This window comes from Planococcus citri, chromosome 3 (genome assembly GCF_950023065.1).
Source record: "Planococcus citri chromosome 3, ihPlaCitr1.1, whole genome shotgun sequence".
NCBI lineage: Eukaryota > Metazoa > Arthropoda > Insecta > Hemiptera > Pseudococcidae > Planococcus > Planococcus citri.
In genome coordinates, this window is record NC_088679.1 from 46,596,111 (window position 1) to 46,620,374 (window position 24,264).

Genomic DNA, 24,264 nt, shown 5'->3' on the forward strand with positions numbered 1-24,264 from the left:
TTATTTTCATGTTTTTCGTTTGTATTTAGTAAGTAGTACATTACATGTTTACTACATGGTATCTGCCTACTTGAGTAAAAGGAAGTTGATAATGAAAAATATGTTGAATATGATGAGTTTTAATGCAAACGTACGTTGTACTTGTATGTACGGTTGTATTATGTGTTGGACTTAGTACACATCAAATCCATTAAGATGATTTTTTTTTTGTTACTTTTTACGCCATTATACTGACAATTTATTACAATATCAGAATAAGGTGTATTGTGAAAGAAAAAAATGGGACGATTAAAATTAGGAATGTTTTCATCGAAAATAGCAGCGATAAGCGAATAATATCGCGAGATGATGATTTTGCTATATTTAATTTTCGACTCGATCGTTTTCGTATGTGTTTTTTTTTTTTTTTTTTTAATTGGATATCTTGTGTTTTTCTTTTTAATATGATGCAGATTTCGTACGAAGATAAAAATACAGTGAGATATTGAATGTTGAAATCGACACGACGTACGAATTTTCAAATTAGAAATTGATTCAATGAAAATAATCTTATAAGTCATTTGAAAGCTTTCCATGGTGCTTAAAATTCGAAATATTAGCTATCTATTAAGGTTTACATAAATTCTTTCACCGTATTTCTTTGTTGCGTTTACATTAGAATTTTGACGTTGACGTTGTTAGGTCTTATGATCGAATAATTCTTTAGTTTTTGATTTTCTATTTAAAAAAAAAGGGAAAAAAAGAAAATTATAAATGACAAGAACGACGAAAATCCAAAAAGAAGTTGGCAAATTACTCTTTTTTTGTCTGTATCAAATTCAAAGTCGTAGCCTGCTTTTTTTTAAATGAGCTCAGAGTGACCAATAGCCAATAGGTATAGGTGGGCCAAGTTTGTTGAAGAATTTTTTTTAGTTTAATTCTGCTCCAGATCGATTTTAGAATCAGAATAGTATTTTTTTTCATGTATGGTAAATTTTAAATTTTTATACTAGAATCACATGAAAAAAATTAAGTAGGTGCCTATAGACAATGAAAATAAAATAATATTTTAAAATCAGATTACTCCCTTAGTACATAAATACATTTTTTCTTTGTTAATTTGCAATTTGCACTAAACAGAAATCCAAATGATTCACTAATTAAAATGAAATTTTTCAATTTCATCAACTCAACTCTCCCACATGCACCCCTTCCCCAAACTGAGCCTTCACCAGCAGGAAAGGAACTCCATACGGTAGAAAAGTCTGAGTTCTTAAGTCAAGACAAAAGAAAGTAACAAAATCCCAACTAAGGATGTACCGTTGTCCCATAAAATTTTAGAAGCTAATTTTATTTTTCAAGTTTTAGTATGTAGGTACTTATATTTTTGAAAATTCCTCGTCAACTCATGAAAAATATGACAGATTGATACATAATTGAGGTAGAAACTAGAAAACTGGAACTATTTGCATTCTGTTTTGAACCTGTAAAGATTATTTTTAATGTTTTTGACTTTTTTTTTTTTTTTTTTTTTACGAATAATTGAAGAGATCTATTCCAAAGTGGGTTAAGTCTTTATTTTCACCAAAAAATGCGTTTAAAATTTTTGTTGCTAAAATTTGTTCTGTTCCGAAAGGTCGGTGCACCTTTCCTTTCTTTGGACATTGAACAATTGCTTGTAGAAAAAATCACTTTGAAAAATCGATGACTTAACTCACTTTTGAAGTAAAAATCTCCATAAAACGTGTTTTTTTTTTTTAATGACTTAACCCACTTTGGAATAGAGCTCTTCAATTGAACAAGGGAAAAATATTAAACATTTTAAAAAACGAAAATTTTACTTCAATTGATCGAAAAAGATGATTATTCCAAGTTCTTTGTCACTGATTTTAAATATAATTTTCGATACATTTTTTTGAAAATTATACAATTCAAAAATTTATTTAGAAGTAGGTAATAGGTATCAGAATGGCTTGAAAGCTGAAATCGTAATTACCTAACTAATTGATTTGAGAAACAAAAATACCCATTGTAAATTAAATTTCATCTTTCCAAGTACATATCTGAATTAAGGAGATCAAGATTTATATTTTTAGTAAGCTTAGATAAATTACAATCTTCACATACCTACTTTCCAAATTTGGAAAATGAATGCTTTGAAGAATGTAGTTCTGTAACAGAATAACCACAAAAAAAAACAAAAAAAGCTACCTATATAAATTACATTTTTTTACATTTTGACAAGATAGAACATGACCCTCTCCCTGATTTTCTTCGAAAGCGAGTTAATTTATTACTTTATTTATGAGTTTTCATATCACGTACCTATTTTTAAAATACACATAATCCTGAGATTTTTTTGATTACCTAGTAAGCTAAAATTTAATTTTAATGGATATTTCCAAACTCCGAGGGTTTATTTTAACAGAACATTGATATAAAAGTTGCTGTTCATAGTTCAGAAAGTTGTAAATATCCATTTTCAAGCATTCATTTTTTTTTTAAAGCAGCATAATTTTACCTAATGACAAGCAAATAGTTAAAAAAAAAAAGACAGAAAGTTATTAAGTATGTAAGAAATAATTTTTGTTTTATTTTATTTGTGGTGATTTCAATTTCAATTTTTTTTTATGAGTTCCATCCTCTTTTCATGGCAAAAATTATTTCTACTTGCAAGATAGTGTTTAACCTCGGGTCTTTGTTTTTTTGAAGAAAGGGACGTCAAGACTTTGAACGATTATTTCCATTAAATGTTTACGTTTAGCACAGCTGCAAAAAAATCAATAGACCTGTGCGAATATCTGAGTAAATCTATGGTGATTTAACAGATCAAAAAAAAATGAATAATTTGCGTTGTCCTTATTGCAATCAAGTTCAATCTTCCGTTTGTTTCTCGATGGAAATAATTTTTTTCAAAAATAAAAAATTCTAAAGCATGCTTATACTTACTCGTTGACTTACTTTGTAGCTTTTATTACTTAATTTGGAAAAATTGATGGGATTCCAAATATCTAATGAAATAATTAACAGAATTATCGAGCTTTCGTATTTAATTTCAAAAATTTTTCTCCAAAAATGAAATGTAGCTCACTCAGTTACAAGTACCTATACTTAAATTACCTACTACATACTTTGGCAGATAATTACGTACCTATACCTACATCGAATAAAAATATTAAAAGTTTCATATCGACGAAATAATTCAAAATGAAACGCCCTAATGGTACACAGACGAAGGCGAAACACTGAAACAGAATATTCATCCTTGGGCCTGCAAATTACAAATCAATAAGAATGGCTAGCAAGAAGCCGTACGAGATAGGAAAACAGAAGGCTGGTGAAGGTACGTTTGTGTACCAGACAAATATTGATCTTTTTCGTACCGTGCTGCTGGACCATCTCCACTTTCCCTGCTTCTCTGTTGCATGCATTATTTATTGCACTTTTGGTAATTAAACCATCTAGGTTCTCGAATATAATTGCAGGCATGTCGCTATGGTCTGGTCTTTGATGCACGTGTCACGAAAATTTTTCCACTGTCATCTGATCCGTAACGAGAGGTTTTGGGGTTTTGTGTTTGTGTAGGTATCAATGTAAGTAGGCCTATAACATTTTCAGGTAAAAATTAGCATCAGTCGGATGTATGAATAATACGCCAGCAACAGTAATATACTACCTGGAGTGTTTGCTGGAATTCCAGCGAACACCTGAGAAACCGTTTCATAGTCTACGCTCTCTATGGTAGTAGTTATTAAGCTAATAACTTGTTCGTGTTCCACCAGATAGATCTTATCTTTTTGCGGTGTTGCGATGGTCATTTTAAACCACTCCTACAGAAAACCAGTATTTTTAATTCTTTAGAAGCCAATGAACTCTTTTTACTCTTAGTTCTTTACAGTTATCTCTGAGAAAAATTGTAACGATTACAAATTTTCGACTTTTTTAAAACCTAAATTTAATGATCAATTTTAGGTTGAAACTTTTTCGCCGGACGAATAGCCTAAACTTGAAAAATCCTCAGCTTTTCATTTCTACCCTCGATTTCGTTGAATTGCCAAGTGACTGAATATTTCGTGGTACGTGCTTTTTCGATGGCAACACTGGACAAACGTTTCCTTCTGTTTTCAGCATAACTTGTCTACGCGAACCACATGAACATTTCACGTTTCTCATTTCATCGTGTGTATTTAAAAAAACCTAAGCTGTTATCCTTGTTAGTCGGAAAAAATTAGTGAAAACATTAGTATTTTGGTAATTAAACTTGTGTTTACGTGTAATCGATGAATTATTTTGAATTCGGATTCGGCTGTTTCATGGATCGTAATGTGATTTGAACGATTTGAAAAAAGTGCTAGCAAATGGACTCATCACCCGGTATGTTTTTCAGCGCCAAAACGACGCGACTATAGATTTAGATAATTATGTTACAATAATTATTTTACATTTTTTTTCTCCAAAAATTTGATGATTTTTTTTTAATTTTTTGAGTTGATTGAGTTTTGTTTTGAAATTATTTACCTATCTACGGTATTTCAAATGATAGGCATTGTGTGATGTACCTAGTATAGGTACCTACTTATTTACGAAAAACCACATCAATGTTGGTTTGATGTTATCGAATTTTTTTGATTTTTAGAACTAATGTGATGAGCTGACTACCAAAAAGCAACAATGCTACTTTAATGATCGAATACCGAAATTATTTACAAAGTTTGAATGTATCGATGTGACCTTGTACGTGAACGAAACCTTGCATTAATTACGTTTAATAAAACGTACATATCATTCAATTTGGTTCCATGTTATCAAAAAAATTGTTATTTATTTAGCCAGATACTCTGAACTGAACCTATGTTTGGTATCAGGTACAAATTATGATACCATACTGTTCATTAAGTAAGACTATAAGTACCTATAATAAGAAAGAAAAAAAACAAAGTAGCTGCATCAGCATTTTCTTGTTTTGGAATGTTACATAACTAATAAAACGAGCTACAGAAATCGTTTTTCTTCCCAAAAAAAAAAGTAACCAACTTCTAAACACATCAAGTAGATATATGGTACAGAAAGAAACTTGAAACTTATACTTTGTGCAACGATATAGGTATAGCCTTGAAAATTTCCAAAAAGTTCTCAAGTACTCATGCGCATGTATTTTGATCCTCTTGAATTCGTCTGGAAATTAATAAGCACCACCTATATACACGTCTTTCCATAGACTATAGGTAGCTAGTTTCAGATTTCGTCAGTTTTTTGAATATTTGTCTATATGCAAATAAGCAATTCTCGTTTTCATTGAGGAAAATAATATAGGTAAATAACTACATTATTTTCATTACAGTTTTTCGAAATTTTCGGCTCTTAGGACAACGAAATCGACAGAACCAAAAACGCAGATAGATTCTACATTAAAAGAGTTTTTTTGATCATTTTTAAGCAGTAGTCGCTCTTCTCTTAAACTGAGTTTTTTTACGTTTGAAAATTTCAAATGGCAAAAAAAACCCTAGGAGATGTGACTTTACGCCAAAGAACGAAAATTTTCCTTTAATTTTTATCAGAATAAAAAAAGCAACGACGAAAAATTCAGAAAGGGGAAGGGGTAGGGGATCAACAATTTTTGGGAATTTTTTTTATCAAGGGCCACATATCTGAGTCCATATTATTAAAAAGAAAATCGGAGTAGGGACCGATTTCACCCCATTCGGCCAGACTTTTTTTTTCAAATATTGCGGGAAGGATGGGATGGGAGGAGCACAAAGAAAATAAAACACGTGCACAAACGATTGACACCACTTTCACCCTTCTACCCGAAAATGGTCGATTTAGGGAAATGGACCTAAAGTCGCACCATCGAGCTCGACCTTTCATTTTTTTCCCATCATCACACATGGCAATAACCTGTTCATTAACATACGACTTTGATGGTATATGTTACAGGTACAAAACTCCGTTTCTTCAGAGGAATTACGTACGCAATTTTATGGTATTTTAGTATTTGGACTGGATTTTTATTTGTTTGCTGTCCGCTATGGATATTTATTCTACTCTTTCCAAAAAAATTTCTACCCGTTATGTCGGTGGCATTCTCAATTTGGGAAATGTATCCAGTAGTAAGTGTTATTTACTTAGGCACATTTTTCATTGTACGTATACCTTTAGCTACATTAAAAGTAACGGTCGAGTGTTTCTAAATGAATTATTTATTTTACTCATTTGGTAGGTAGGTAGGTCGTTTGTTATGTATGTTCTATACCTACGTAATTGTCATTTACATTTTTATGGTCAGATTCATAATTATTTAGAGTGACTAAGAATGACTATAGGAAGTACCTGAAACCTCGGTAGTGCGTAATGAAAAAGTCGGAGATTTTCGATACCGTACCTACTTAATGGTATTATAATGTACAAAAAAATCTAATTTCAAATTAATATTCAAAAAATTCATCTTTAGGTTGCTAAAAATTTCATTAAAATATGTTGGAAAAACATCACGAATAAGGTACAGTGAAATTAGATCTTGAGAAATGGCCTTGGGAAAATCTACATAGATAGGTAGGTATATCATGAAAAAGTAATGAAATTTTATTTGAATTGATTTTAACAATTCAAGAACTTGATAGGTCTGTATAAGTAGTACTCGTATCTTGGCTAAAAAAAAAATTCACCTCAGTTTAGAAGATAAAATGCTCCACAGACCACAATGATTATCCTTCGGTGCGCATATTCATCTGTAACCCTATAATTGGCTTCAGTTTCTAATTTCAGAGACATTATAGACAGATTTATTCTGATGATTCGAATATTAGGTAACTACCTAGGTGTAGGTATACTATTAGGTATCCTTTGTACATTAAAAGATGTTTGAAGAAATTTAATGTTGATTGAAAAATATATGCAATACGTACCTGGCTAATTTCTCAAAAATACATCTTCAAAATTAGGTAGGTACCTACGAATGACGCTCCAATTTGGGTCTTACATCATCAATTGTTGTGCTTAAATTTACGCATCCGTATTTGCAGCTTCCATAAAACATACCATCTGTTATATGTGTACCTAATACCTATTCGGTGTAATATGTAGTAAAATTGACATGCTTGGCGTAGCTTCCACCAAGAACAACCTTCGAATTAAATGTCATAAATGTTTCTATAATGTTAAAATTTAGGGAAAGGTAACTAGGTAACTGGTGCGTAATTCATAAACACCATTTATCAAATTGGGTAGGCAATATGTAGGTATATAGGATAGGGCAAATGGGTACGAATTACAAAATAGAAATTACTGTATATGTTTATATCTTTCTCTTTATACGATATGATAATCTAGTCTACCGATCTAATCTATCAACATGAACCAAATCAAAATCCATATTAACAACAGTTCATAGTTATAAGTTCATTATTTACTAAACGAGTCAATTATCAGACTTGATAATTGATATGTGTGGTAATGTCGTATGTCGTATGTCTCAGTGTCCCGAGAGCATTGATAAAAAAAATACTGCGTTTTAACACGAATTCCGGGATTGGTGAAATATTTTACAAAAGAGTCATCTCAATTCCCTTTTTTGGTTCATTTTCAATTCATTTTTCCATCTAAGTTGTTCAAGTTAGCTATGTGGCACTTTTTTCCATTTTTGATAGGAGTAGGTAGAACTAGATATTGGTTTACGTTAGTTTCCCAACTCCACAGTTGAAATGAGCAAGTAGCATCCTTAATGTTTCATTATTGACAAGTGCGCTATCTCATAAATAACTCTCTTTGTCTCTACAAAAAAAAAAACAACAGAAAATAATCAACAACACACAACAACAGACTCGCAATTCTTTCAAAAAATTGTTTAATACTCTCAATTTTTCGTTCGCTTCTTTAAAAATGTCTACATTGAGTTGGATTCTGAGCTTACTCACTACCTACCAATAGTTTAAAAATCAATTCAGTGTTCATCTCTCTAATCGTAAGTGAGGATAACTAACAGAACTAATAAAATTATGGGTACCAATAATCCTAATAATAATCCCTATAGTGATTGTGCTATTTTTATGATATATGGATCACTGTGGCCAAATATAAATAATTATCTATCTTATAAAATAATGTAATGTAGCGCTTAGATGCAATTATGACAACGTTAGTGCCTACCTACATTTTACCGACTTTGCCGTGAAACGGAAAAGTAAGGTATTGTATTTGTCATGATGGTTGAGGATTTGGGTGGGGGTGGGTTTTCTTGACGAATTGGAGTATGCTGATCACGATAAGACGTATGGCGCAAAACGAGATAAGTTTATATATATATTTATTTATTTATTTATATATTTATAGGTATATCAATTTATGTATAAATTTGTGTCACGCTGAACTCAAAAGCTCCGAACTTTAAGTCGAAACTGATGATGGCAAAATATTGCTACGATACTGAACTAGAGAAATTTTTAATTTGGTCGAAATCGATTCAGCCGTTTACGAGATATGAACGTTTAAGTGTGTTTCAACGTTATGGATAAGCAGAAATTTGTGTAAACCCTTATATCTCGCAAACGGCTCACCCCCAACAAACAGATGGGTGGTTAGGGTGTGTAGGTTGCAGATTGGTGCGCCGGAGGTCGGGTGTTCGAATCCCGCGCGAGTCAAGAAGAGAAAATTTTTTGTTGATTTTTTAAAAAAATTTTTTGTTAATTTTATCCAGGGCTTCAAACCCGTACCCGTACCCGTACCCGAATACCCGAATACCCGAACAAAAATCCAACAATTTCTGTACCCGAACCCGTACCCGTACCCGAAAAATGAAATGAGGAATACCCGAACCTGTACCCGTACCCGATAGAGACTATTTTGAACCCAAATACCCGAAAATACCCGATAGATCGGGTACAGTTCGGGTATTTCACCTAAAATACCCGAACCCGTACCTGTACCTGAACGTTTAAAATTTTCATACCCGTACCCGATACCCGTACCCGATTCTTTGAGAAATAAATCTGTACCCATACCCGATACCCGTACCCGAAAACGTTCGGGTTTGAAGCCCTGATTTTATCCGTCCAAAATTTTTTTGCCATAAAAAATCAAAAATTTTCAAAAATTTCTAGTGTAATTTTTGTTTTAACAAAAAACATTAAATTTTTGGTAAATAGCCAGTAACTTTTGATAATTTTTTTTTTGGTAAATTAATATCTAGTAATTTTCAGTAAATAATATGATTAGTTATTTTTGGTGAATTACTTGTAATTAAAGTTTGTCGAAAATTTTGGTAAATTGCTTAGGTAATTTTTGTTTTGGTAAATTAATGGCGTAATTTTTATTGATAAATTGGTATTCCAATTATTAAATTTTCGTTAATTGCTGGGGTTATTTTTGGTAAATTGGTAAAGTTTGGTAAATTGGTAAAAAAAACCTTTGGCAGTAAATTACTGGGGTAACTAAAAAAAAGTCTGTAAAAATTCGGTAAAAAATTGGTAAATTAGTGGGGAAATGTCTGGTAAATTACTGAGGTGAATGTTGGTAAATTGCTGGAGTAATTTTTGGTAAATTGGAAAATTGGTAAATTAGTGGGTAATGTCTGGTAAATTACTGAGGTAAATGTTAGTAAATTGATAGGGTAATTTTTGGTAAATTCATAAATGTTGGTAAATTGGTAAATTTTGGTAAATAGGTAAATTTTGGTAAATTGGTAAATTTCGGTAAATCGGTCAATTTAGGTAAATTGGTAAATTTCGGTAAATAGGTAAATTTTGGTAAATAGGTAAATTTCAGTAAATTGGTAAATTTTGGTAAATAGCTAAATTTTGGTAAATCGGTAAATTTCGGTAAATTGGTCAATTTCGGTAAATTGGTAAATTTCGGTAAATAGGTAAATTTCAGTAAATAGGTAAATTTCGGTAAATAGGTAAATTTTGGTAAATCGGTAAATTTCGGTAAATTGGTAAATTTCGGTAAATTGGTAAATTTTGGTAAATTGGTAAATTTTGGTAAATTGGTAAATTTTGGTAAATAGCTAAATTTCGGTAAATTGGTAAATTTCAGTAATAATTTTGTTTTTTGTCTACAATTTTCCTGATATATTATTCCACTTGTAATATGACGGTTACGTCTTCATAAGTACGCTAATTTTTATTTGAAAATCAATTTCATAAAAGTGTAGGTAATATGATGGCTACTTATGATTGACTATTTTATTTTGTGGATGTTTTCGTCTTTTCGTATTCATTAAATCGGTAAATTTGGGTACTTCCGCGCATTTTGATAAATTGGTAAATTTTTAAGTAATGTCTGGTAAATTACTGAGATAAATGTTGGTAAATTACTGGGGTATATTTAGAGCAAAGTCGGTTGATCTTGCGAACTGCGCAAGATGTTTTTTTTATTATTTATGTACAGGGTGGCCAGAAATATCGGGTACCCCTAAAAAAGTTTTCTAACTAAATACTTCGGTTGGTCTCAGTGAATGATAATAATGATAACACATGATTGGTTGTTGGACTGGAGAGATAACATTCCCCCAATCATATGCATCTATTTCACGTTGCCAACCTATATTTTTAATGAAAAACTTTCTTAGGGGTACCCGATATTTCTGGCCACCCTGTACATATTAGGTACCTACCTATGTAACGTAAAATTATTTATAGTTAAATATGACTGGAAATTATAAAAAACTAATCAATGCATGTGGCTTAGGCGCTGATGAATTTGATATTCGGTACGAAAATCCGTATCACAGGTGACCGTATAAATGCGAAAGAAATTTCAGTCATCATCACCAACCATCGGACCCGAATAGACTGGAATTTTATGTGGGCTGCCATGTATTATGCTTGCCAACCACAAACGCATCGTTTAAAAATCGCTTTGAAAGCTCCGCTTCGCCATATGCCGAGTTTAGGTAATTGCTGATTAGTACCTATAACATCATCGTATTGTTCAAACAGAACGCATAATGACTAAAGTTGATTAAGCATAAATCGCACATAACCTTGTTATTTGAGTAGTGCTTCATTCGGCATATCTGATCTAGATTCTAGATAGATATGTACAAAACTGCCTTACAATTTTACTCATACATATGTGCTGATACTTACAAGTTACAATTGTGCTGCTGAATTTAAATGATTCACAAAATGTTTCACCAAATGGAAAATATGTAATACCTACCTTGGTACCTACCTATTTCATTAGGTACAAACTTTGATTATTATCTGTTTGACATATGTACCTACTCGTACTGCCTATTTCTTACCTTTTGATTTCTTTTTAAGTACCTAGCTACGTATATTTATAATGAATTTTTAAAACGTTATTAGGTTGGGTTATGCAAGTTGCCAATTGCATATATTTGCAACGTAAATGGGAAAATGACCGGATTACGATGAAGAAACAAATGGAATTCTTTCATGATATTGGACTAGAATTTCAAGTAGGATTTTTTCATTCAAGTACTTTAAATTAGCAAAAAAATCTTTGTAGCGTTTATATTTTAGATAAGTTTTTAATTATATGTACATACCTACATGTGTCCTGTTTGGACCACTTTTTTTCCTCGTTTTGGGAAGTTGGACAAAAGGACTGAAGAAAAGTTGAGATAGGATGTTGAACACCACTTTTAAAAAAAAGCTTTGATCTTTTCTCACATCCTTATTTCCATTTTGCTAGATGTGCCTATACCTACCTATATCAAGATAATTTTGAATTGAATACGTAATTTTAATTACAAAGCGTGATGCAGATGATTTTTTCGTATTTTTTGTCTGTTGTAAACTAATTAGGCTACTTACCTAAATCCACTTCAAAAATTTCAACCATATTGCAATACATATTGAAGTGTGTCTTGTCTGTTGAAATAACTCGAAAAAATATGTTTTGTAATTTTTGGGACACCCTATTAGTGGACCCAGAATTTTTGGCGCCAAAATAGGATGAACATTGCTTTTCGTTATACTCTTACTGTCGAAAGTCATTTCTCATTTCGATTCGATCGATCAGTATTTTTAGGTCACTATGCATTCGCCTATAGCAATCCCTTTTTCCAACTTTTTTTTTGAATTTTGCGAAAAGCGATGAGATGAATGACAGCTTAAATTTTGCACATGCTGACTTTTTACCAAAACTTTTTAAGTTTTTCATTTCAATTTTTTTTTTCAAAAAAAAGAGTGCAAATCGATTCATTTTTTCGTGATGTTAATTTTTTGTATTTATCCAAATTTCAGATTTTATTATTCCCTGAAGGAACAGACCTTACCAAAAACAGTTTGGACAAAAGTAACGAATTCGCTAAAAAAAATAATTTGCCACCATATACTCAAGTACTCCATCCTAGAACAACTGGTTTCACATTTCTAGTTGACACGATGAGAAGTAAGTGAGAAAAGAAGGCAAGAATTGTTGACACGTGTATACTTATAGGTACTTATTTTTACTTACTTAGATGAAAGAATTTCAAAACATACGATTGTTTACATTATAGGTAAAAAACTGAATATAAACGCGATATACGACGTAACATTGGCATATTCAGGATACATGCCTCAAACTGAAACAGATGTGATCCGAGGAAACTTTCCGAAAACCGTCCATTTTCATATAAATAGGTAGGTATAGATCTTTGATTACCTATTGATATGCAATCAAAGGTACCTACCTAAAAATAATACCTTACCTCCTTATTATAAATCGTTTGTATTTATAGTCATAATTTACTCGTGATTGTTTCAGATATCCTATTGAGAGTTTGCCAAAAGATCAAGATGATTTGAAGTCTTGGATTAACGAACGATGGAAAGAAAAAGAAAACAGACTGATTGAATTTCATAAACACGACTGTTTCCCATCGACTAGCTATTACACCAGCGAGATGGATAATTCTTTGTACTTAGCATTTATAGTTTGGACAGTCTTGGAGTTTTTAATGTTTTACTTTTTTATAACATCTTCGTTTTTCTTTTGGTGGACTGTGCTTCATACAGTATTATTTGTTGGCATATCTTATGCCACCCTGGGTTTTCAAAATTTAACTGTTTCGGTGTTCGAATATTTTCATAATACGAAGAAATCTCATTAACGTGCGAACATTTTCAATTTTTTTCTATGATGTTACCTACCTAATTTTTTTTGTTTAATTATTTTGTTCTTCGCATTACGCTCTCTCTCTTCTATCTGTGATGATCTTTATAAGGCTGTTGCAGTGCCTCTGTAGATAATACTTTTGGTAGAAATATCGAGTACCTATGCCCTATTGCTGATTGTAAAATTCTCTAACTCAACTATTCCTACGGTTTTGAGTCAACAAAAAATTATTTTAAAAAAATGTAATTTATGTAGGTAAAGGTATAGTTACGCTTACCTTGAGTACTCGATACTCGATAGTTCTGAAAGGAGACTTCTGTACTTACGAAAATTATACAGTTGGTAAAGGTAAAGGTAAAGGTAATCTATTTGGAAATGGATTCAATTTTTTCATAAATTACGTAGGTAGGTACCTACAAAGACAATCTGATCTGAGCCAACATTATGAACATTATTTTTCATGATAATCTAGTCATTTGTATATTATTTTATTTAATATTTTTGATCGATTTTTTCACACTTATTATGGACTATTTCCTTTTTACAAATACAAAGACATTCCAATAGGAATTTCTTCATGTTCTTACATGAGGATAATTTTGATAATTTTTTCGCGAGATTAAAGTGTTAATTGATTCAGAAACGAATCATTTATTATTGTATGCGACATTCATTCTCATTGTATTAGTTATACAGAATGTACGATAATTTCTTCTCCTTTATTGTGTGTTATTTCATTTATTGTATTGGAATCAAAAACATTTTTTCGTGAATTTTAATACATTTTTTCATTTGACAAAGGTGTTGTAGATGTAGATAAGAACTCTCAATACGTAAATAGCAAAAAGCTGCGGATATTTCAGGAATAATTATCGACTGTTTTGTTTATTTTGAGAACATTTTTATTACAAGTAGTGTTATCGAATTTTCATACTCTTGATGTGAATTTAAAATGAGCGAATTGTTTTCCGAACGTGACAAAGAAATAAGCCTCAAGTTGGTTTGAAATAAATAGGTACAATGGAATTAGACGAAATGGAAATTTTAAAAAAAAAAATATCGCTTATACATAGTATACCTATAAAAAATAAAATTGGCAAAGTTTAGCTAAAAAATAAGAATCTGAAAATATTAGCTTGAAAAGTCCATATTAACCAGTGTCCTGGACACCCTAGCTGTTTTCTAATGCGATCAGCATAATATCTAAAACGATGTGTATGTATACCTAACCTACTACCTACCTATTTGCTCCATTACAATGTATTTTGGACGTAAAACGATAGAGAGGGGGGGATGACACTTCAAAATTGAGATCAAAGTAAAAAAAATCATTCGTGCATTAATTCTGGTCTAGTTGACTTTTTTAGCTCTAAAACACGAAGATTCAAGTGAGGAGTAAGGAGGAATAATTTTCATTTCATATGAGCCCAATGTGGGGATGAGGAAGGGAGTTATGTTATTTTCCCCAAAATTGTTTTAAAAAAAGTGAAAATGGACCCACTTATGATTTTTTTTTCATTGATAAATTTAAGCAAATATGTTTCAATGGCAGGTATTTGAAGAGTAAGAGCCTCATACGGACTGGAAGGGGAAAGCGGGAGTTGAATGACTTCATAACTTGAAAACTATTCTTTCATAGTAACTTTTATACATCTTGTCAACGCATTGATTTTGGCGTTGACCCTTGAAACTACAAAATACTGGAATGGTAAACCTTAGAGAACAAATCAAATTTTGACCTCAAAGCCTCAAAAGAACCCATAGCTTATCTTTCGCGTCTCGAATACGATTGCAAGAAGTATTCTGTTTCTTCAATTCACAAACTTTAACAGTTTTTGAAATTAAGAAATTTTTGCAGTTTTCGCAAAGGGGGCACAAACCCCCTCTTCTTTCCTAGAGTCTCCCCTGAAGGCAAAATTAGCCGAGATTGCTCAGGAATGGGAATCTTAGGTTCGGGGAAGTGAGATGTTTAAACAAAAAAATAAATAAAAAATTGATTTTTTTTTTAATTTTATTTTTTAGCGCAGAGTGACCACTTCCCTTTTACAAAATATTGAACTTTTCACTAATCATAAAGTTTAATTTATGCAATCCTTTAAATTCTGAGTTAGATCAATTGCTATAGGTACCTACTTTATATTTTGCAACCTAAGCCATTAATATTCCAATTTTCATCATTTTATTATTTCGAAAATGGAATAGATATTTTACAATTTGAATCAAATTTTTCGAACCACATGTAACTTTACCCAAATTTTCTAAATTTCAAAATTATTTCAAACACATCTGAATAGAAGATTAGGTAAGTTGTAGGTTAACTTTTTTTGGCAATCGTTCAATAGGTTAACATAGCCTACCTCGCACTGGGGCTAAAAAAACCAAACAATACTTAAGAAACAGAATAAATCGTAAAACATCCATTATTCAGCCCTGAACCTAGGCAAGCCAATTTGAAAAATTCGATAAAACGATTATGCTTTTGCTCACACAGTTTCGTTTCCTGAAAATCTCGCTGAAAAGGTGAATAACCCAAAAATCAATACCATATGAAATTGCAGCAGTGTAGTAGTAATACAGAATTCAGCGTATTTAGCAACTTTCAACTTGAGATAAATTCTCAAAGAAATATAATACTGGTAACTATGGTAACAATCACCCTATCCAACATCCACCGACACCGATGTTGTCAGATTGAAATAATACTTCCTTACGAAAACTGTTTCGCGTTTCAAGTGAGATTCGAGTGAGATTATTTTTCTAAAAGTTAAAATCTAAATTGTGCAATATATTTATTAACTTAACTTTGTTTTAAAGCAATTGTAAACTATCGGTGAATAATTTTTGCAAATAATCATTAGTGAAAAGCTCCGGAAAATTTATAAAATGTGATGTGTTCGTATTTTTTTTATTTGTGGGTGTAGGCGAAAAAGGATTTAAAATTGCCAATAAAATGCTTATGATTTTTCATACTAAAATTAACCTAGCTAAATTTTTACACTAAATTATAGTTTGTTTTGCGAAAGAGACAAAAAACGGCAACGGTGGAGGAAAGATTTTCAGCTGGAATTTGATTGGTGGTAGGACTTGTGTAATGCTGGGAAAGATCGAAAAGAATTTTTTTACTTTCTTTGTGCAACATTTCGTTGGAGCAATAATCACCCGTTGTTGTCAATAATTTATTTTACTTATTTTTTTAAAAGCGAATTGCGTCTTTTATGATTTTTTTAAAAGTTAGAATATTTTAGTAGAATTTCTTTATGTATTAAATAAATAAAGTCAACAACACCAAGTAAGTACAAGTTTTTGTTTTAGTTTAATTCAGTTTAAATGGTACTTATTAGAAAGTAACTACATATTTATAATAGGTAATTATTTTACGTGGACTTATTCGAATTCAATAGATATGGGTGAGCGATAGAAAAATTAACAAGTTTGTTGGCGAATTAAATTTTGTGAACTTTTTTGCACTGCAAATTAATAAAATATTAGGTAAATCGTACATGAAATTGTAAAATGCTGGAGAGCTTTCACACTTCGATGATTCGTGCACGTTTTAAAATTTTTTCTGAGTAGACTACGCAGCTGATGGTGTATCAGATTTAGTAACCTACTTTTATTTTTCAAAAATTCAACTTTAATAAGTTTGGTTATTTCATCTGAATCCTGTATCAATGTATGAATAATATTTTTTGGGAAATTGCAAAACTAAGTACCTAATTTTTTTATCGAAGCATAAAATATCCTAGGTCACATGAAAGTCGGGAGTCAAGGTCTTTACATTGTGATTTTTGTGAATTAGGTACTACCCCTATTTCACAAAATATTAGATATCTATGTTTTACACCAGTAAATTATACCTAGGTTGCCTAGTGTGCTTCACTTTAAAAAAAAACTTACATTTAACAAATTCATTATTTTAATCCTCGACGTAGGTATTAGAAAATGATGAACGAAACTGACGAATCGCTCAACGATAATTTCAAAATGAATGATTCTAGCGATGATCTACTTCGAGAAAAAAACGAAGATTCCATCGACGTAATGTTCTGTGCTCCTTTGGTATGAGTTGATTTAACGTCTCGCGTCGTAAAAAAATCAATTCAAATTATTAAAGTGGTAATTTTATTTAGGCTGATTTTGAGCACGAAGAAATAATCGCAGAGACAAAATGGGACAATGCGAATGATTTCATTGATATTGAAAAAGTTATCGATTTGCCGAATTCAACAAATGCTTTTATTGTTAACACGAAAGGAGCTAATGTAATGCAGGAAGCCTACTATTTGCCTGTTAGTCCGGATGATAGCCAGGTTAGTTGTAAAGTACCTCTACCTACCAACCTACATATCTTTGAAAATCTTCATTCTATTATTTAGCCTACGTACGTACCTGCCTTATTAAATACATAAACCAAGTGCATACCTATACTTATGTTGTGTTTAGTGTTGGGAAATACAACGCGATGATAAATTTTTAATCGAAGCCGACCAAGCCAACTCATTTGACATCTACACAGGCGATTTTTCAGCTCCGAACGTTTTGAGAGTTTCAGTAATACAAAAAACTCCACAAGTAAGCGAAAAGCACTACACATTATTCTTAAAACCATTCAAAAATTTCAATAAATTTTCATACTCAACTCTTACAAAAATGATAATGTTTCAGCCTCGCGGTTGCAAAGACACCGAACAGTCGATTTCTCAAGACTCCATCACGGTCAGCGACTCTGAAAACTTGACCGAAAGCATTTGGAATGATTACACCATTTCTCAACTACCTACTTTGGAAAATAACTTGGAGAATGTCATCACCGAAGATCTCATGGACACTGACATAGTGGACGAGCAACTATTGCAGCAATGCGATAATGCAACTGTTGCCGTTTTGCAGCCCGTTTCAGTAGATACCGACGAAACATTGATGGTTACCTGTCGTTGCTGCAATAAGAATTTCACCTTTTATGATTTGAAACTACACATCGCTGAAAAATCAACAGAAGGGTACTACGGTTGTGATCGTTGCACGGAGATTTTCCTACTCAAAGAAGATTTAAATAATCACGTTTTGACTCATTTGCGAGAAGATGATCATTACGATTGCGTGCAATGCGGTATTAGGCTTCCAAGTCAAGCAGACTTGATAGAACATAAAAAAATTCATTTACCTTTCCGGTGTAGTTATTGCATCGAAGATTTTGCCGACGTTGCAGATTTGGAAACGCATATTAATGAATTACACGCGACTAAAAGAGTGAAAACTGATACTTCTGCTGAAGTGAACAATGCCCAGTCTTCCAACAATAGCACTTCCACTTGTAGCTCAAAAGTAAAAGAAGTCCAGCCTGAAACAGACAATACAATCAAAAAATCTGTCGAAGAAACGGTAAGGAATTTGAATGATAATTTTAAGCATTAGATACTTACCTAGACAGATTTTCAGTCGACTTGTGAAACCTAAATTTTCGCTCCTCTTTCGCGAAGTCAAAGATTTTCCATCCGCATTCGGAGGGGAGGGGAATGGTAACCTCAAAAACATTTAAGAGCTGATGACGATTAGAGAAAATTGGATTAAGTAGGCTTTTCAATCGTGGTAATGAGCAAAAGGTGCTCAGTCTAAAAGTTAGCATTGCCTCATTTCAAAACACATCTACCTACCTAGGTACCTACTCATTCCCTTAACTGACAAATTCAGTCTCAATATGTTTTTTCCAAATAGGCGGGTAAAAAATTTTGAAGAAAGGCGACTTGTTCATCTAACGTTTTCAAAATTATTCACCATATGAGCTATAAAAGAAATGTACTCTGATTCAGAAATAATGTATCATCGACCTTCTTAATCTGATTTGTTGTCCACAGAAGCCGGAAACGTCCACCACTACAGCACCTAAAGAGGAAAAAATCCAAATACAATGCCCAAAATGCAAAGAAAAGTTCAAGTTTGCTGAGGAGGCGGACGTTGAAACGTATATCAAAACGCACGTACCGACAACGTATTACAAATGTGGCTTTTGTGATACCATTGTCACGGATAAAAACGAATTTAATGAGCACATGAAAAGTCACACACCGGTTGTGGAAGTCAATAAAGGAAACAAATTTCCTTATAAATGCAGTTATTGCGAAAATCTTGCTTTTGAAACGATTGAGGAACTCACCTCCCATATTGAAATGCATGTTCCGAGAAGTATATTCGTGTGTCCGAAATGCAATACGCAATTCATTCGTGAAAATAAGAAGCCAGAAGCTATACGAATTAAACCTATTAGGAAAGAAACCACTAATAAACTTAAAACTACTCCCATTTTGGCTCCTGCTGATAAGGTAAAACTAGTAAGTTTTTCTTTTTTTTTTTACTTACCTAGGTACTTATAGCATATGTATGCATATTATAATAAACTTAATCTTCAACCTTACCTATACCTACCTATCTTTTCCCAACAGTTCTAAGTACATGTGTGTACATCGATTTGATTACAGTTTTTTCTTTATTTTTTATTTTTAGGTACCTACTAGAGAAAATTTTAAATGTAAAACCTGCCTGGCAGTTTTCAAAAAGCAAGATGAATTCAATAAACACGTCAAAACACACATAATGCCGGATACCAAACAAGAAATATCAGATGTTAAAGTTGATCCTAGTTATTGTGCGTACTGTAAATCAGAGTTGTTATCCATTGCTGAAATTATCGTTCACATAAGAAAACATACAGAAGAACGAAAGCTGTACCCTTGCAGTAATTGCGATAAAAAGACTTCAAATGATCGCAATCAAAACTCCAATAATCGAGGCAAAGAAAATTTTTGTAATTATTGTTTATCGAAAATGAATGGTAATTTTAGGATACATGGTTAATAATTTGTTAACTGGCTAGTCTCAGGGAGTTATATTTTTAAGCATTCGGTGTAAAAAAAAATTAAGGAAATCATATTATGTTATAATGGCTCATTGCTCAATAAATGATTCAGCAATAAGTACTTTTAATGATTAAAAATAAATAAAATGATAAAATTGATGAACTACGTATTTTATTTTTTCTCACAAAATTAACAATCCAGTTACGTATTTGATATTACAATTACGTACCTACATTTACTCCTAGACAATGCAAATCACTACAAATAGGTAAAACAAAGAATTTGTGGTGCATTTTTTTGAAAAATTACGTAGAAAGTTTTATTTTAAAAAAATATTACGTACACGTTTTTCCTTAAATATTAACAAGTTACATTACGAGCATAATAAGGCAAAAATCTGTATAAAAAAAAAAAAAAAAAAAAAAAGGAACTACAAGAATACAAGCTTGGTAAACAAAAATACCAGCTAAAGTAGGCGACAAGTTGCTTCTTTATCAAGTGATGTTTGAAGTGATGAAGGACGGGGAAAAAATGTAGAATGCTGCGCAAAAGTAATGGCAAAAAAATCGTCTACAAACTTTGTAGGTTAAAAATTTCAAAAAATTTCGAATAGATCAAAATGCTATTTTTCTTACATTTTTGTTCATCTCTAGTACCTGGTGGTTTTCGTTCCTGTGAGTATTGTACCGTAACACACTCAATCACTAGCAAAAAATTGAACAAAATTCAAAATTCTAACACTATTTGAGCAAATGAGGAAGAGGTCATGGCCAATTCTCGGATCTGAAATCTTCACTACATTTTATTTTTCCACCTACCTATTTCTAACTTATCAAACAAAGCAAATGATAGCCTATCATGGAAAACAAGTTTTAGTAATATATAGGTACCTATTAAGGCAATACAGGGTGGCCAGAAATATCGGGTACCCCTAAAAAAGTTTTCTAATTAAATACTTCGGTTGGTCACAGTGAATGATAATAATGATAACACATGATTGGTTGTTGGGCTGGAGAGATAACATTCCACCAATCATATGCATTTATTTCACGTTGCCAACCTATATTTTTAATGAAAAACTTTCTTAGGGGTACCCGATATTTCTGGCCACCCTGTAGTTCGATTGGCGATTTTCATCTTATTAAAATTTTATAGATACAAAATCACAGAACAAAGGACTAAAATTAATTATGAAAATGCATAAAAACTTTGTTTCATTTCATAACAATAAAGAGATTCCTGTGTTGTGGTGTGAGATTCCTTACTTGTCATCATTAGAGCTGGGATTTTTATGCTTCGCATATTTTTCTGTAGACTAGAAAAGTGCATATTTGATAAGATCTCCACGAATCATGAAATTTCCAGACGAATGAGTGAATGAGCCTAATATCATTTTGCATATTTTAGGAGAAAACCTTCATATTTCTGTATATTCGAATTTCGAGCATTCTCTCCAGTATTTTTTTTGCATTTTAACGGGAATTATACAAAAATTGAGCTTTTTAGGTTTTTGCAAATTTTTAGCATACTTGAGTGAAAAAATTGCATATTTTCATAATATTTCTGTATAAAATCCCAGCTCTACTCATCATACATGGATCCATTCAGGCAACAATATTTGTCTCCAACATTCCAGCATTTGTTCATGTTGGTTTCGCATTTGCACATCATTCAAATGATGACTAAGTAATACTAAATGAGGATGTATCGAATTACATTCTACAGTCACAGCATGTTCGAAAAAATGAAAACCAAGATGATCAGTCGGTGTCAGTTTGGCTGCTTTGGCACAGATTCCTACAAATTTTCAAGTTTTAATAAGATTGACATATCTTTGAAATATAGCTTTAAAACAAAGAAGGTATTTTCGTAAATAAACACCATATTAAGTTGAAGCGACCTTTTTTCAGTTAACCAAGAATCATATACGATAACGTTGATAACTGGTCATATCCTGGAAAACTTCCACCTGTAGGTATTTTTTGACTCATTCATTGATGATTCTATCAAAGTTTATCGATAATTTGTGATTCGTGGATGATCATACAAGTATGTATAACACATTCTGAGTAATAAAATAAAAATTGTATTTAGTAAATAATTATACCTCTCCATTTTATGTGTTTACAATCGAAGCCCATTAAAATAAAAAAGTTCAATTTATTTGAAATTTGTGGTACAATACAAATTCATTACTCAGATTGTGTGATATTGTGAGTGTGACCATTCGAAAGGAACTCCAGGTTAAAGGTTTTAGTGAAGTCTAGTAGAAATTAGAATACTATTTTCTGTCATATAATTGTAACAGTACTCACCGGTAATGAATAGATCCTCCAGATAAACAAGTTCTTTTTTTAAGCTTTCTTGATATAACGCTCGAACTACCTCGGAAGACATAATATAACCAACTCCACACAAGTAATGAGGATATAAATCATCAGCAAACATATATTTGGGCATGTACCTAAACAAAGAACATATAGGTAAAATCATCATCTTTTCCATGATATTGAAAAGTCATCAATGATCATTTTCAACTTGCCATTTTGAAGTTAATCTTCTATGAGGTCTTTCGTGAGTATATAATTTACCAAGAAGAAATCCAGCTAAATCGGCATCTTTCACAGAATCAATCGTTTTCAAAACATTTCTTACGTTGATATAAACATCATCATCAACTTTCATAATGAATTTAGCGTTTAAACAATTTTGATTTATCCACTTCAGCATCATTATTGATTTTATTGTTAAATTATTGTAAGTGTCAACGAAGTTCTCGACAATTATATCTCCATATTTCAAATTCTCATCAATTATTTCATGCTGCAAAAAATAATGAAGTAGATGCACCGATCAAATCAAATAACAAAGAATTTCAAAAATACCTCATTGAAACACTTACATCTATCTCCTTTTTGGTATCAATTCCCATTAAAAACAACACAGCCATATTGTTTCTTTGAGCTGCAACTGCCCAAGTTTCGCGAACAGCTTTTCTCTGTTCCACATGCCCTATTTCCGAACAAACTATGATCAGCATTAGTGGTTTATTTGATGCACAGGTGAAGTTTACGGAAGTCATGGTGGTAAGTTTTTCTGGATACACATAATCTTTGGCATTTCTGTTGACTGATTTTTCCCATCCTGAGATTTCGTCTAAAAAGGAGACGTTTATTACTGACAATGATGACCAAAGAATGCAATTAGATATCGCAGCACTTCAAACTGTAGTACGTACTTGTTTTTGGAGTACTCTTAAAATGTGGAAAGTAGCATAGTAATAGAAACACAATGAATACCAATAGAAACACCTTGGTGCTGTTTTTTGACTGGAAATAAAATCATAAGGACAGTTATTGGTTTTGAAATAATTAGTACATAGAATAATTAATAAAATAGCTTGTTAGAATATTTACCGTTGAACATAACCATTTTATTCCAGATTTCATTGGCAGCACAATATAAAAGGGCACCATAAAGATGATAAATTGTGATATCGGAATGGCATTTGATCATGAGATACTTCTTGTTTCTGGTGTCATTTTAACATTGTTTTTGAGGGTTCATCTTCAATTCCAATTTCTAATCCTAGATTTTCTTCATTGTCCAAAATTATTACAAGAAATACAATTTTTACTATTTCTTTTGTTATCACGCCGACTTATTATCATTTCATTCAAGCAGAGCAGATAACCAGCCATCCAGCCATGAATTCTGCGCATGTTCGCGACTTCGCCTTCGCGATCTTCCACTACCCGCCTATCGGCCAGCCACAACCCCACCCGTGCCCCACCACAATTCTTATAGAGCATTGGGAAATCTTACAAATAGTATTCGCTGCGCCGTACATTCATGTCAAAGCGTATATGGATTCCTTACTTGGAAACTGGTCATGCTAAAAAATACTGCCTTATGATTGGCCAGAATGCCAGTGGGCGTTTTCTAAGGACTTAGCATTTTGCATGATTGTTAATTGTTATCATCTCGCCTTTGTGAAGTGTGAAGTGAAACGCAATTAACGCAAATAATAATACTATAAGAATAATAATTATTAATTAATTTGTTTTTTTCCTGATTCCAAAAATCGATGAAAAATGTCAAAATGTGTTACTTGAAATTATTCACATTAAAGAATAGAGGATTTTAAATAACCGAGTCGATATACTTGGAAAAATTCTTGGACATGGACAACCCTCGTTTATTTTATTTCTACATATTGACATATTACTTATCAACTTTCGCGAGGAAGTTGTGATGTCGAATTAGTATTCGTTTCCTGGTGAAATAAACGCATCTTTGGCCTTATTCAAGTATAGTGTAATGTACGTAATGCAGCGAGCAAATGCGTGTGATAAGGCGGATAAGT

The 24,264-nt window shown here is 32.0% G+C and overlaps 3 protein-coding genes across 4 annotated transcripts; 2 read left to right on the forward strand and 1 right to left on the reverse strand.

Annotated features, from left to right (window-relative positions):
- The first annotated feature begins 3,964 nt into the window (after positions 1 to 3,964).
- Positions 3,965 to 13,823, forward strand: LOC135841583 (lysocardiolipin acyltransferase 1-like). The gene is made up of 7 exons (XM_065358600.1): positions 3,965 to 4,353; positions 5,917 to 6,089; positions 10,663 to 10,867; positions 11,286 to 11,398; positions 12,189 to 12,336; positions 12,446 to 12,569; positions 12,694 to 13,823. The coding sequence occupies exons 1-7, from the start codon at positions 4,338 to 4,340 to the stop codon at positions 13,037 to 13,039; spliced, it is 1,125 nt and encodes a 374-aa protein (XP_065214672.1). The 5' UTR covers positions 3,965 to 4,337; the 3' UTR covers positions 13,040 to 13,823.
- A 1,522-nt stretch (positions 13,824 to 15,345) lies between these two features.
- LOC135841582 (putative zinc finger protein 840) lies at positions 15,346 to 20,058 on the forward strand. Of its 2 annotated transcripts, none has more exons than XM_065358599.1 (7): positions 15,346 to 16,333; positions 16,977 to 17,103; positions 17,175 to 17,354; positions 17,488 to 17,616; positions 17,710 to 18,426; positions 18,900 to 19,364; positions 19,546 to 20,058. In XM_065358599.1, the coding sequence occupies exons 2-7, from the start codon at positions 16,987 to 16,989 to the stop codon at positions 19,894 to 19,896; spliced, it is 1,959 nt and encodes a 652-aa protein (XP_065214671.1). In that variant the 5' UTR covers positions 15,346 to 16,333; positions 16,977 to 16,986; the 3' UTR covers positions 19,897 to 20,058. The 2 variants fall into 2 exon arrangements, with proteins under 2 accessions (XP_065214671.1, XP_065214669.1); XM_065358597.1 differs by having other exon boundaries at positions 15,347 to 16,333; positions 18,900 to 19,373.
- LOC135841584 (beta-1,3-galactosyltransferase 1-like) lies at positions 20,053 to 23,638 on the reverse strand. The gene is made up of 6 exons (XM_065358601.1): positions 23,315 to 23,638; positions 23,137 to 23,227; positions 22,801 to 23,054; positions 22,441 to 22,721; positions 22,214 to 22,362; positions 20,053 to 21,695 (listed from the first exon to the last, which is right to left on the reverse strand). The coding sequence occupies exons 1-6, from the start codon at positions 23,372 to 23,374 to the stop codon at positions 21,487 to 21,489; spliced, it is 1,044 nt and encodes a 347-aa protein (XP_065214673.1). The 5' UTR covers positions 23,375 to 23,638; the 3' UTR covers positions 20,053 to 21,486.
- Between the last annotated feature and the right edge of the window lie 626 nt (positions 23,639 to 24,264).